This window comes from Triticum dicoccoides, chromosome 7B (genome assembly GCF_002162155.2).
Source record: "Triticum dicoccoides isolate Atlit2015 ecotype Zavitan chromosome 7B, WEW_v2.0, whole genome shotgun sequence".
In the NCBI taxonomy this organism is placed as follows: domain Eukaryota; kingdom Viridiplantae; phylum Streptophyta; class Magnoliopsida; order Poales; family Poaceae; genus Triticum; species Triticum dicoccoides.
In genome coordinates this window covers 728,055,986-728,069,693 of record NC_041393.1, presented here as the reverse complement: position 1 = coordinate 728,069,693, position 13,708 = coordinate 728,055,986, and the positions used below count along the sequence as shown (strand labels likewise).

Genomic DNA, 13,708 nt, shown 5'->3' with positions numbered 1-13,708 from the left:
TGCCATCGCATCACCTTGGCATGCTCTTTGTTTTGGAACAAACGTTTCAACCGTGGTATTATAGGAGAATACCACATCACCTTGGCAGGAATCTTCTTCCTGGGGCGCTCGCCCTCGACATCACCAGGATCATCGCGGCTGATCTTATAGCGCAATGCACCACATACCAGGCAAGTGTTCAAATCCTCGTACTCACCGCGGTAGAGGATGCAATCATTAGGGCATGCATGTATCTTCTGCACCTCTAACCCTAGAGGGCAGACAGCCTTCTTTGCTTCGTACGTACTCTCGGGCAATTCGTTGTCCTTTGGAAGCATATCCTTTATCATTACCAGCAACTTTCCAAATCCCTTTTCAGATACACCATTCTCTGCCTTCCATTGCAGCAATTCCAGTGTGGTGCCCAACTTTTTCTTGTCACCTACGCAATTCGGGTACAACAATTTTTTGTGATCCTCTAACATGTGCTGCAACTTCTTCTTCTCCAAATCACTTGCGCAGTTTCTCTTTGCATCGGCAATGGCCCGACCTAGATCATCAACGGGCTCATCTGATGCCTCTTCTTCAGCTTCTTCCCGCATTGTCGGCTCAGCTTCTTCCCGCATTACCGGCTCAGCTTCTTCCCCCATTGTTGTATCATCGTATTCAGGGAACCCATGGCCAGGATAGATGTCGTCGTCCTCTTCTTCTTCATTGTCTTCCATCATAACCCCTCTTTCTCCGTGCTTGGTCCAAACATTATAGTGGGGCATGAAACCGGACTCAAACAGGTGGACGTGAATGGTTCTTGACGTAGAGTAATTGCGACCATTCTTACAGCCAACACATGGACAAGGCATAAAACCATCCGCCCGCTTGTTTGCCTCAGCCGCAAGCAGAAAAGTATGCACGCCCTCAATGAACTGGGGAGAGCATCGGTCATCGTACATCCATTGCCGGCTCATCTTCATTACACAACACCGAATAGACCAAATTAATACAAGTTCATACATAAAGTTCATACAACACTTAAATGCAACAAACAAATAACTCTCTAGCTAAAGCATTTAAATGCAACAACAAATGCGATCAAGATCGCAAGTAAGGTAACAATTGATCCAACAGCATAATGATACCAAGCCTCACTATCGATGGCATATTTTCTAATCTTTCTAATCTCCAAGCGCATTTTCTCCATCTTGATCTTGTGATCATCGACGACATCGGCAACATGCAACTCCAATTCCATCTTCTCCCCCTCAATTCTTTTTAATTTTTCTTTCAAGTACTCGTTTTCTCTTTTAACTAAATTTAACCTCTCGACAATAGGGTCGGTTGGAATTTGCGGTTCACATACCTCCTAGATAAAAATATCTATGTCAACTTGATGGGCATAATTTGTCATAAACACGAAATGCAACAAATAGTTTTAAAAGAGAATATACCACATCCGAATCATAACAAGGACGAGGGCCGACGGGGACGGATATCAAAACCATGGCTCTATGTATAACAAACAACATACGGGTAAGATAATTATACGAGTAACTATATATCCAAATCACACAAACATCAATTTTTTATATAAAATTTCATGAACAAGAGGCTCACCACAAGGTGGTGCCGGCGACGGGACGGTGCGGGCGATCGACGGTGGTTACGACGGAGATTTAGAAGGCACTAAGTAAAACACACCTACATATGCAAACTAAGTGTTATTTTTGACCTCAAATTGCATATAAATCAAATACTAGCACATATATATATATTTCCTCCCAAATTACTAAACTCACAAATTAATCACTATATAAAGCATTGCAAGAGCTAATCTAGCAATGAGAGATGAAAGGACAAAGTTGCTAACCTTTGTGATCATTTGAATGGATGGGGGCCTTCAAATCTTGACAAATTTTGGGCAAAATGTGTGATGAGCTCGAGAGGAAGAAGGGAAGAACAGAGAGGAGAGGGGAAAGGGGAAGAACAGAGCGAGCTCGGGTGGACGAAGGGTTTATGTAGGACGACCTTTAGTACCGGTTCGTGCCAAGAACCGGTACTAAAGGGCCTGGAGGGGCCCCAGTCTGACAACATCCTGCCACCACTCTCATTAGTACCGGTTCGTGGCACGAACCGGTGCTAAAGGTTCTCCACGAACCGGTACCAATGAAAGCGGCCCGGCTAGCTGTTGGAACCGGCACTAATATATACATTAGTGCGGGCTCAAATTCAAACCGGCACTAATGTGCTTCACGTTTGACCTTTTTTTCTACTAGTGACCACAAGGACACAAATAAAAGCATATGAGCCTCAAGTCAACCATAGATCTCACAAATAAAGTTTATTCGGCCAGTCCAATCGACCCAACAACTCAAATGGGAGAAAGGGGACAGGTAGGATAATTTATCCCCAAATCCTAAGAGATGGAGGTCTTGAGCTCCACGGAGCCTCGGGGGTCTTGAATTTCATAGGAATCCACTGCACAAGAGAAATGCCTTGATCCCATTAGAGGATACACGAGCAAAGCTCGTTCGAGTTCTTAATTTATGCTTTGCTAACTCTAAATCTGACCCTAGGTATGACTTGTATAATTTATTTATTTTTGCGGGGTTTATGACTTGTATAGTTGGGGGTGAAGGGATAGATAGAGTGGATGTACATGCACTTCGGCCTGATTCTTGTGTGCAAGTAGGTGCCCAAACAATCCAGTGTTCAAGTGTTGGGGTCTCCGCAGGTTGACTTTGCGGTTGGCGATATCGACATGAGGGCCTCAACAATCCAGGACGAATTCTAAGATCTGTTTGGGTGCGCTTAGCCATGACCCGGAGGGTCTGGGCGAGTGTCTGGGTGCTTTCAGTCCCGGCCTTCTGTTCAACTGCTCTCGGCCTAGGGTCGGACTGTCCAAGCAAATATGTCTGAACTGTCCAGCCTCCTCGTTGGATCTCTCCTCCTCCTTGTTTGACTCCCTACTCCTCGATCACGATATAACCTTCTTCCATTGCTTCTCCCCGATCCATGCTTTTGTACTAGAGTGCACAAAGGTTTACTGATTATCATACTAGACATGTCCGATTTAAATGCAAAGGAATCTCAATGACGAATGAAGTCACCTCAATTTGTGTGGCTAGTGCTCGTGCCCATGTCATGAGTCCACATAGGGCTTGGGGCTTTGGTGGTGAGCATGTGTTTATGTCCGGGGGATGTACCGCATCACAGTTTGGTCCTCACTAGGCTTTGCCATTGTTGCCGCACTATTGCACACGTCCATTTGAACTCTCGCAGTTGCATCCACCTCTGACACTTCGTCCCATGATGCGAAAGGACCCAAAACACGCACAAGAGAAAAGAACATAGAAAAAAGAAAAGAAAAAAGGATGGAGACGGGCCAACCCATTGGGTTGAGCTCAAGAACGGGAGACATCTAGAAAAAACTTAATAATAACAAAACCACATGACAAATTTGCAAAAAGGACATTGGACTTCTCCAAAAATGCATTGTTTGTTTATTCATCTGTGATAAGAAAATCATCAAAAAACGCATGTAGTTTACACTTTTCGAAAAATGTATTTGGCAACCGTGTGGCAGATTGCGAAGCTGCCACACGCATCTAGCGCCGTCAGTTCCCCCCTGATCTCCTTCCTTCCCTGCACGTCCTCTTGATTTCTTTCCTTTCCCGCATGCCTCCCGATCTCCTTCCTTTCCCGCACGACCTCCCCCGATTTCTTTCCTTTCCCGCACGCCCTCCCCGATTTTATCGGGCACACCCGCTCGTGCCTTCCTAATTTTCATAATCGTCAATTATGGCCCACGCGCCTTCCCGATTTTCAACAAAAATAATGCTTGGACTAGGATTTGATCTCTGTTCTGCAGGTAATCAACAAAGGGAGCTAACCACCTCACCGATGACACTCATTGTTGAGCAAGCTAAGGGAAATACTATTTTTGACATGTTCGTGGTAACTTTGATCATTGGGAATAAATTTGTTGAACCCGCCCCCGGTAATTTCTGTAAATAGCACGATAACATTCACGCCATAGACCTGATAATTTAGATACAAACATCATGGTAACTTTAACCATTGAGGAAGACAAATGTGAAAAGATACTCGATAATTTATGTGTAAATATATGGTAATATACGCAGCGCACATCTGATAACTAAGGTAGAAACACCATGGTAACTTTGACCGTAGGGATTTTTTTGAAAAGATACTCCGACATCTTCTATGTAAATAGCACGGTAGTATACCTCCCTCCCCTGGCATTTTTATGTGTAAATAGCATGAAAACATATGCACTGCGATAACTAAACACCATGATAAGTTTTTGACCCGTGAGGGGAGGGGGATTTGCTAAAACAGACCCCTGATAAATTTTGTGTAAATAGCATGATATTTTAAGCATTACGGGCTTGATAGGTTACCTAGAATCACCATGATAACTTTTTGTCCCGGAAAAAAGTTGTTCAAAACATCCTCAATATTTTTTGTGTAAATAACATGATAATATAAGCACCGCATAACCGATAACTTGCAATATAAACATGATGATAACTTTTTTATCAAAGGAAACTAAGTTATTAAAAACATACACCCGCCTCGCGCGTGGGCCTCTTGGATGAACGGAACGCATGGCGTGCCACAAGAAAGTCACATAATATTTAGTGTCATGAGGGCACACGTGCTATACGCGTGATAAGTTACGCAAAAACTTCGTGGTAATTTTTAACCTATGGAAAAAGCTACCGAAACACACCCAGGTTTTTAGGTGCAAGTACCATGATAATATACAAACTATAGACCCGGTAACTCATGTACAATCCCTCATGATAACTTTGACCGGGGGGAGGTTGATGTACATATACCCTGATAACTTATGTGTAAGTACCACGATATTTTACACATCGAAGACCTTATAACTTGTGTACAAAACACAGTGGTAACTTTGAAGGGATGTAGTTTTTGAAGCATAGATACCTGGTACATTCTATGTAAATAGCACGGTAAGTTATGCAACACAGTCCTGATAAGTTGCATACAAATACCATGGTAACTTTGTCCTGAGGAGAAATCATGTGGTAGACGTGAAGAAGTGACAGTTTTCTCAGGGGTGGGTGCCCGAGATGTGCGGGAGAAGCGAGTTTCTCGGGCGAGCCTACAGGGTCGTTTGGGAGGAGGCGAGGTCAAAGGACGAGGAATCGTGTGGTACTTTAAAATGAAAAAAGTAGAGGTGTGGCAGTTTTGCTTATATGGCACACGTGTGCCAAATATCACAGTCCTACACTTTTTTACAAGCAATCGCTTTAAGAGGTATTTAGGGCATCTCCAGCCGTTGGCCCCCCAGGAGGGGCAAAAATCGCCCCCTGGGGGCGCACCGGCGCTAAACCGCGCACTGGGGGCGTGATGCCCCCCAGTCGCGACGCCCACGGTTAGTCAAAAAAGTCAAATACGGCGCAAAAACGACTCAAATTTAACGCAAACATCGGCGAGTTCGTTCAAACTTAAACATATTTTACAAAAAAGAAAAAAACTACCACGGGCTACCCCTGCCGTCTCCCTCGCCGCCCGCCTCGCCGCCCTCCCACGCGGTTCTACATGCCGAGGAGGCTGTAGAACCGCGTGTAGTCACCGCCGTCGTCGTCAACGTCGTCGTCGTCGTCGCCGCCCCCGCCTACGCCTCCCTCGCCGGGGACGTACCGTGGCCCCTCCCTCGCCGCACGCGGCAGGTTCGAGAGGATGCGTGCGATCTCCGCACGCCGCGCCGCGCCGGTGGGTACCGGGGGCACCGGCACGCCGCCCGCGCTGATCCTCCACGCCCCGGGCACCCGCATGTCCGGCGGGACCGGGTACTCGGCCTCGTAAAGGAGGCGAGCCTCGTCTTCATGAAGATGGCGGCGGCCGAAGCCGTTCGCCGCCGCGCCGTCGCCTGGGAAGCGCTCGGCCATGGGTGTGAACTAGAGACGGCGAAAGAGAAGAGAGGAGAGGGAGGAACGACGACGGCGGGAGAGTGTGAGTCGCCGAGTGTGCCGGGGCGCGTCATATATAGGCCGAGGCGCGCGTGCCACGGGAAACGAGGCGATGAGGACGACGAAGGGCCGAGAAGAGAGCCGTGTCGCTGACGCGGCGGGCCTGCGGCTTTTTTGCGCCAAAACAGTTCGCCCGGCGCTCCCGGGCGCCACCCAGCGCGCCGGGTTCGGGCTGGGTCCGCCGGCGCTGTTTTCGGCCCAAGCCGGCGAAAATCGGGCTCCTGGGGGCGCGACTGGGCCTTTTTTCGGCGCCGGCGCGAAAAAAACGCCTGGGGAGGCCTTCCTGGGGGCGCGGCTGGAGATGCCCTTAGGCATCCACAATGGAAGTCCCTTGTGTAGGCGCTTATAGAAAGAAAAATAAATTTCAAAAACCTAAAAAAGCACCTAAGCGCTCTCCAACTCTAGCTGCTAAACAGAGATGCTTAACCCAGACTATAAGGCTTTGTACAATGTCAGGTGCTTGGAAAAATAAACCAAAGTACTTAAGAAAAGCCTAATTTATTTCTCTAAGCACCTCCTCTAAACACTTTGCATTGTACAAAGCCTAACAATGTATACCATAGATAACTGCATGCTAGCGCTCGATGCATTTTTATGCACCCATGCCACACCTAGCTCGGGATTCAATTCCTAAGCTGCCAATCAGCCAGGAACAAATTCCTAGCGCCGCTGGCTAGCGTCCAGCGTTGGACAATGCCCTTGGCCTCAGAAAACAAACTTTTTACCTTTTTTATTTTTATAAAATTACCTATAATCTATTCTTATTTTGCACTTTATTACCATTTCTAGCACTTTATTTGTGCTCTCTCCCGGTTGAATGCTAGAAGTTTCCAGAACATCAAACTAGTCTCATATTATCATTGTGTTTATATGTCCGTACACATATTACCAACAATAGTCTCATGGAAGTGTGCCATATAGATGACTAAATACTTAGAGAAGAGAATGAAAGATTTGACTCAAAATGGCCATGATATCATAATCAATACTTTGACAAGAGAATTTTTGTCTGGAACCTATGGCTTAGACAAAGTCATAAGGCAGTGACTTCCACACTAGAGATAATTTACCACCTCTCCATGAAAAGCATCACACTCTAGGGCATCATATGGTTGAATTGAATCAGTTGTGGGAGAATTCATGGAAATGATGAGGCCGATGGACTTTTGGATTGCACTAAGGGGCCATTTTGGTGCACCCCGTGTTGGTCAATGTTCTATGCCGCCAACAAGCAGGCAAGATAGTAACTAGACACTCTCAAGCAGTGTAATAACTAATAAGGCGTCATATTCAGGATAATAGAGTTAAAGGTGAGAAGCCTACACCAGATATGACAAAAAGAATTCAAGTCAGACTCAAAAAGTGGAAAGCATAGCAACACATGCCTTGTTAAATCATATGATAAACAAGATGGATCTCGTCATAAGTGTCAAGTGTGGGTAATAGGGAGATTGTTCAAGTTGCACCATTGCCCATAACGATTTGAGAAGAGGAGTAGGAGGATGGACGAAAACTTGACAAAGTTGTTTAACATATGTGAGAATGTGCCCTCGTTGAGGACCAGTGTCAACACAAACGTGGGAGTTGATGGACGTTGCTCGAAACCTGGAGAAGTATCATGTCACAGTGGTACGCAAGCGGGGGTGGAAAATGCTGTGACATGGTGGCGGGCATCGACGTGGGTATCATCGAGTGTGGCATGGTGGTGGACACTTGAGTGGCCATCATTGATTGGGGCATGGGGTGCCAAAACACATGAAAATGGACAGATTTGACCGGGTTTTTTTTGAAACTTCAGCACAAAATGAACCGGATCTGAAAATATTTCATAGAATGACCATTTTTTCATGACGCCCAGGCTTGGGGCTCCATGCTAGATAGCATAACACCCTTGGTAAAGGTAGATATTGTGTCATCTAGCATGGCACCCCGGTGCAGGCTTCATGCTATCTAGCATGGCGCCCCAGCCTAGGGCGTCATGAAAATGAGTTATTTTTTAAAAATATTTTCAGATTCAGACCATTTTGTGTTGAAGTCAAATCTGTCCGTTTCATTAACCCAAGATTCTATGACGACAAGGCACACATGAAGAGCCACGAGACTCCTTCCTCTTCCCTTTATTCGTGGACAAGCCACCGCAATCAGGAGGAGTGACCGAGTCATAAAGCGTCGGCATGGGCAAGGGCATGCCAGGAGAAGGTGACATGACGGCTATTGCATGACCAGCACAGACTGCGTCCATAGCTAGGCAGAGTAGGTGAGTCATGACGCTTGCCTGGAGATAAAGGGGCACAACTCGAGCAACGATGGTTGTACCTGAGTGTGCATGAGGTGCAAGATAGAATATTAAAGATCTTTGCACTAATTGTCAAGAATCATGTGTATGAGTTCGTTGCACATCACTGGCAAAAAGGAGATTGCGGAGTTTGTCGGCGAGAGACTTCATCCGCGAACAGTAAGCCATGATGATGGACATATAACCCTAGATGACAAAGTGAAACTAGATAAGATGTACATTGCCTAACATCACCTTGACGATCGCTCAAGGGAGTAGGCGATGTCCTCACGGGCATCACGATCAGCAGAACCTCTATGGAGACTATGGCGAAATTCGCTGTGGACCCAGTCAGGCCAAATTTGCTGAAGAATACAAGGAAGAAGCAATGCCACTAAGCGTAGTTGGTCCCCCAGAGATCGAGTGTGCGAGCTTTGTTGTGAATACTTGTCAATTGGATATGGCGGTGACTTGATAGGTTAGGTGAGAAGGGGAGGAGGGCATGGCTCCGGAGGGGGTGGGATTGGTGTCCATCGTGTTGGCCTCCCAAAGATCAGGTGTGATCGAAGCATGGTTACATATGTTGGTCCGCTGGGTATGGTGGGAGGACTGGTAGCTGGCAGTGTGAGTGTCCGGGTGAGTCAAGGAGGAGGGATCGAAACTATAGGTGGAGGTGGTCGTGGCAATCGAGAGCATGGAGAGCGGTGACCATTATTGGTCTCACTGAGATCAAGTGCGTGATGGGGCGTGGATGCAAATGTTGGTCATCTCGAGGAGTAGGAGCAAATGTTGGTCATCTGGAGGAGTGGGAGTGGTGGTGACCTTAACAGACAAGTGAGTCAGGTAAGAAGGCTCTGAGTAGGAGGTGTTCATGGCGATCGAGAACATGGAACATGAGTGGCGGTGACCTAAGCAACCATGTGAGTCACACGCCGTCTGGGAGGAGAGAGCGAGGTGGTGATGACCTAAGCAAACGGGTGAGTCAGGGGAGGAGGTGCTCATGTCAAGTTGGTGCTCATGGCAATTAGGAGGAGACCAGCCGAAGATTAAGATCTACCCCTCGGCCCGTAATATAAGAGCGCTTTTTACACTAGTGTACATGTGACTAAGAATAGGAGAGATACCACACAAGGTTGTATAGATCTACTAGAACAGAAGTGGATCTTGGCCAGGACATGCATTTGTTTAAGCGTACTCCCTCCATTCCAAGATTTAAGCCAAATTCAAAAATTTCTATATGTTTGACCAAGAGAATACCAAATCAGTTCCCCGCAAAAAAAAGGAAAACCAAATCAGTAATAATAGATTCATTATGGAATATATTTTCGTGTTCCATTTATTTGGTATTAAAGCTTTTGATATTATTCTCTCTATAAACTATCTCATACTTAAAAATACACCATTTTGGTAAAAGAGACCACGGCTTTTCAGTAAATATAGAACCACAGAGCCAAATTGGGCGGCAATACGACCCTAAAACCAACTCCATTTCAGCAGAGGTTACTTTGCACAAATAATATATATATATATGGCACACAATATTCCCTTAAGAATCAAATAACACCCAAGCAATGATGGAATCCATGCGATTGCTTTGATCATAGGCACGGTGTAGAAAACAAACATAATGGGCATTCGTACCAACGAAAGAATTCATGCAGCTGACATCTAACTTGAGGTCTACCCGAAGCTGAACTTGTAATCTTCCCACAAAACCTGGATGCTGAAATCTAAATTATTCAAGATACCTTCGAACGCAGTCTGTTCTACTAATTATCAGCGAGCATCTAGGACTAGGAGCAAAGGCTGTCCAATTCCAAGAACATTACTGAGGCTGGATAGCATCCTAGCTAACGAACTTGTGGCACCCCAGGCACCATAGAAGGTATCATCGGCAACAGAGCCACAAACACGACAGTTGGAACCAAACGCGGCCCTCTGGAAGAAGCCAGCAATTTATACAGTCCTCCTTGTACGGGGAAGCCAATAGTCTCTCGCAAGGAGAAGACAAGCACCTCAAGAGTCCTGAAAAAACAGTAGAATGTGTTACTCAGTCCTGAAACAATCACTTTAACAAACTTGCAAAGACAGAAACTATAAGGACAAATAAATTGCAATGACAATTGACAGAAGAGGCGTTGGCACATGGTACCTGATCTAGATAAAAGCCACACACTATGTGGATAGCAACTCGGAAGTACTGGATACACCTAAGAACTATTGGTACAACATCAAATTATTGCAGAGACATTGGATGACTTTTTAGTTTCAAGACTAGGGATGAACAAAAGTTGCATCTAGCATAGTTAAAAAAGGCGCGCCTAAGCGAGCGCTTAAGCGCGCCTAGGCTCTAGGCGTTGGCAAAACGCATTGCGCATAACTACGCTTAATCTGTGCATAACTGCGCATAAGCATGCGCTTTGGTCAGTAAAGCGCAAGGCGGTGGCAAAACGCACAATTAACGCCTAGCGCTTTTTTGAACTATGGCATCTAGTAACAGAATCATGGAGGCACTACTCCACTATATGCTGTTATCACTTATCAGCATAGCATACCTATTGGCAAGTGGAGAATCAGGTGCACATATTGATGAGAGCCCTGCATCAATGTCGACTATACAACAACCTAAAGTAAATCAAAAGTATGGAAAGGCTGGTGCATCATAACGTACACGGTCAAGTCCCTGAACTAAGTTTCTGATTACCAGAATTTACTACTAGCGCATCTAAAATGATCAACTCTGAGAGAAGATTGTTCCGTGAAGACTAGCAATGCTAATATTAAGCACCTGGGAAAAAGAACTCTTCATAATAACACAAAATTTTGAGGTGGTGCTACATGAGAAACTGTTTGTAGTTTGAAACTTTGTCCAAAAACCTTGAATCATAGGAATTATGAATTACTCCCTTCGTTCCATAATGTAGCGCATATAGATTTTCTACAAAGTCAAACTTTATAAACTTTGACCAAGTTTATAGAGAAAACTATTTATATCTACAATACCAAATGTATATAATATGAAAGTATGTCTTGTGATGTATCTAAGCACATGTATTTGGTATTTTAGATGTATATGATTTTCTCTACAAACTTGGTCAAAGTTTATAAAGTTTGACTTTTAGAAAAATCTATATGCACTACATTGTGGAACAGAGGGAGTATGATTTTTGGAAATATGCTACACACTGAAAACAGTGCACAGGTGGCAGCTGGAATGTTTGACAGAAACAGTACTTTCGCTGGAGACATTTCTAGCAACCTAAATGAACCACCAGTGGTACTGATTTTATACAAACTAATGCAGAATATTGTTGTGAACAACCTAAACTATGTGCTTGTAGTTTCAGACCTTCAATATCAATTGACACCAAAGATGGCTATGATCAGAAAGATGGATGGAAATGCATAATTATTGTTTGTCCCAATCGGTCTGTGAGTGTGATAACTGAAAAGTTAAGCAAGCAGCTGCCAAGCACTGTTTGCATGCAAACCATACTGCTAATTCATTTCTAATAAAACCACATGATATTTTCATTCAAAAGAATGTTATGCGAACCAAATGAAACAGTTGTTAGATCTAGTATCAATCAAATCCACAGTGGCCTTAGGGCCAGTTCTTTTGGTACTTCTGGCTGGCTGTAGGTAGATAACATAAGCGCCAGGATCCTATAGTTAGGCCAAAACAACCAAGACACCAAAGTCGCCAAATCAAAATCTGCCCATTTGCAGACTTGTTCAGAGTTTGAACATGCTAAAACACATTTAAAGTAAATTGATGCTGCTAGATGCAGAAAAATTGGCAGAAGAGAAGCATAACTAACCTCGACCTGTTTACAGCATTTGCCCCCCACGGCAGCCTGGGGGGTTTAAAGAACCTGGTTTTACACAGCCCATAGAGTCGCCGGCACCTTGCCCCAAAACCTGGCCACTCATGACACCGCCGTCCTCCATTGTCCTGGCCTGCTGCATTCCTGGATTGCAGTACAACTGATCGTTGCATCTGAAATCACAGGAATTCATAACCTGAGCACCACTGAGAAAGCTCCCCTGGTCGACAAAATCGTTGCCTTTCACCGTCCGCTGGTACGGGAAAGTGCCAATCTCCCCTTCGATCCTCCCTCTGATGTCAACAAGCAGGCAGCGGAGCCTGGCGACCTCGGCCTCGAGCGCGGAGTGGCTCTGGAGCTTCTTGACGAGCTGCTGGTTGACAGCCTTGAGGTGAGCCACCTCCTCCTCGAGCAGCGCGGTGTGGGCCTTCTTCTTCTCGCGGTACTTCCTGACGGCCGCGCGGTTACCGGAGGGCCGCTGCTTCTTGCTGGCGCCGCCGCCCTCCGGCAGCGACTCGGAGGTCTCGGCGGCGTCGTCGGACGCGGAGAGGATCTTGGTGTGGACGTGGACGCAGGTGTGGGTGTGGTGCGCGAGGTCGTGGACGGGCGGGTTGCAGGTGTGGGTGTGGGTGCAGGCGAGGTGGTCGGCGTCGCCGTTGAGGATGTCGTCGAAGTAGGTCCCCATGGAGCAGCTGGCCGGCGGGTCGTTGCCCATGGCCTCGCACAGGAACGTCTCCGGGTTGGAGAAGTCGATGTCCCCGTCGTCCATGGCTGGCCTGGCCGCACCTGCTATTAAGGCCTGCAAACAGAGCGGGGCAGAGCAGAACAGAGCAGCCGCCTCAGACGCTCATCTCGGCACCGAAAATTCAGAGCTTTTTCTATAAAAGAACAAAAATTCAGAGCAACGAACAACAGAGATTCGTCTAACAATAACATGATAAGCTTCGCCTACGATTGTTCCTCCGTCCGTTGGCCGATCGGGGTTGGGGGGCAACGGACGCCGCGGCGGGAGGTAGCTAGACGGCGCGGGCGCCCGGGCCGCGCGCCGCCGGCGACCGGCCGATCCGATCTCGGCGGGGGGGAAACGAAAGCGGAGAAAGAGGGGCGCTTACCGTCCGTGGAGGAGCCGCGGCGCCGCGCCCGTTCCGCGGCCGGCGGTCCGGCGGCGGGGGGGAGGACTCTGGCCGGGGCGGACGCGGAGGGGAGGGAGGAAGGCGGCGCTGGCGGAGGGGATTTATCTTGGGGGGCGGTGGCGAGGCGACGGGAGTGGGACGGGGTGCGGAATCTCAGCCACCTGCCCGACGGACGGTCGCCAATAATCAGAGACCCGCTCGTAGGATTTGGGTCCCCTCCCCTGTCCGGATCGTGCGGGGAGATTGCTCCACTGCTCCCACGAATCTACCCCCACGGCAAGATCAAGTTTCAGGCATCTTTTTTATCCCACAAAATTCAGATCCTCCGTCCCAAAATTCTTGTCTCAAATCTAAAACAAGAATTTTGGGATGGAGGAAGTATTATAAAAATTCACCGGAAGTAAAAAAATATTTTAAATATAATAAAAGAACACATTGAGATTCCGAGACCACCGAACGAGCATTGATGCCGCC

The 13,708-nt window shown here is 46.8% G+C and overlaps 1 protein-coding gene across 2 annotated transcripts; it reads right to left on the bottom strand.

The window, feature by feature from the left end:
• Positions 1-9,762: 9,762 nt before the first annotated feature.
• Positions 9,763-13,346, bottom strand: LOC119336537 (basic leucine zipper 19-like). 2 transcript variants are annotated; one of them, XM_037608576.1, is made up of 3 exons: positions 13,214-13,346; positions 12,096-12,900; positions 9,763-10,299 (listed from the first exon to the last, which is right to left on the bottom strand). In XM_037608576.1, exon 2 carries the CDS (start codon positions 12,868-12,870, stop codon positions 12,106-12,108), a length of 765 nt encoding a protein of 254 aa, XP_037464473.1. In that variant the 5' UTR covers positions 12,871-12,900; positions 13,214-13,346; the 3' UTR covers positions 9,763-10,299; positions 12,096-12,105. The 2 variants fall into 2 exon arrangements, with proteins under 2 accessions (XP_037464473.1, XP_037464474.1); XM_037608577.1 differs by having other exon boundaries at positions 12,096-12,884; positions 13,212-13,249.
• Between the last annotated feature and the right edge of the window lie 362 nt (positions 13,347-13,708).

What these genes read in the sequence shown, in the direction of transcription:
- LOC119336537 (XM_037608576.1), bottom strand. Translation starts at nt 12,870, where the DNA reads ATGGACGACGGGGACATCGACTTCTCCAACCCGGAGACGTTCCTGTGC.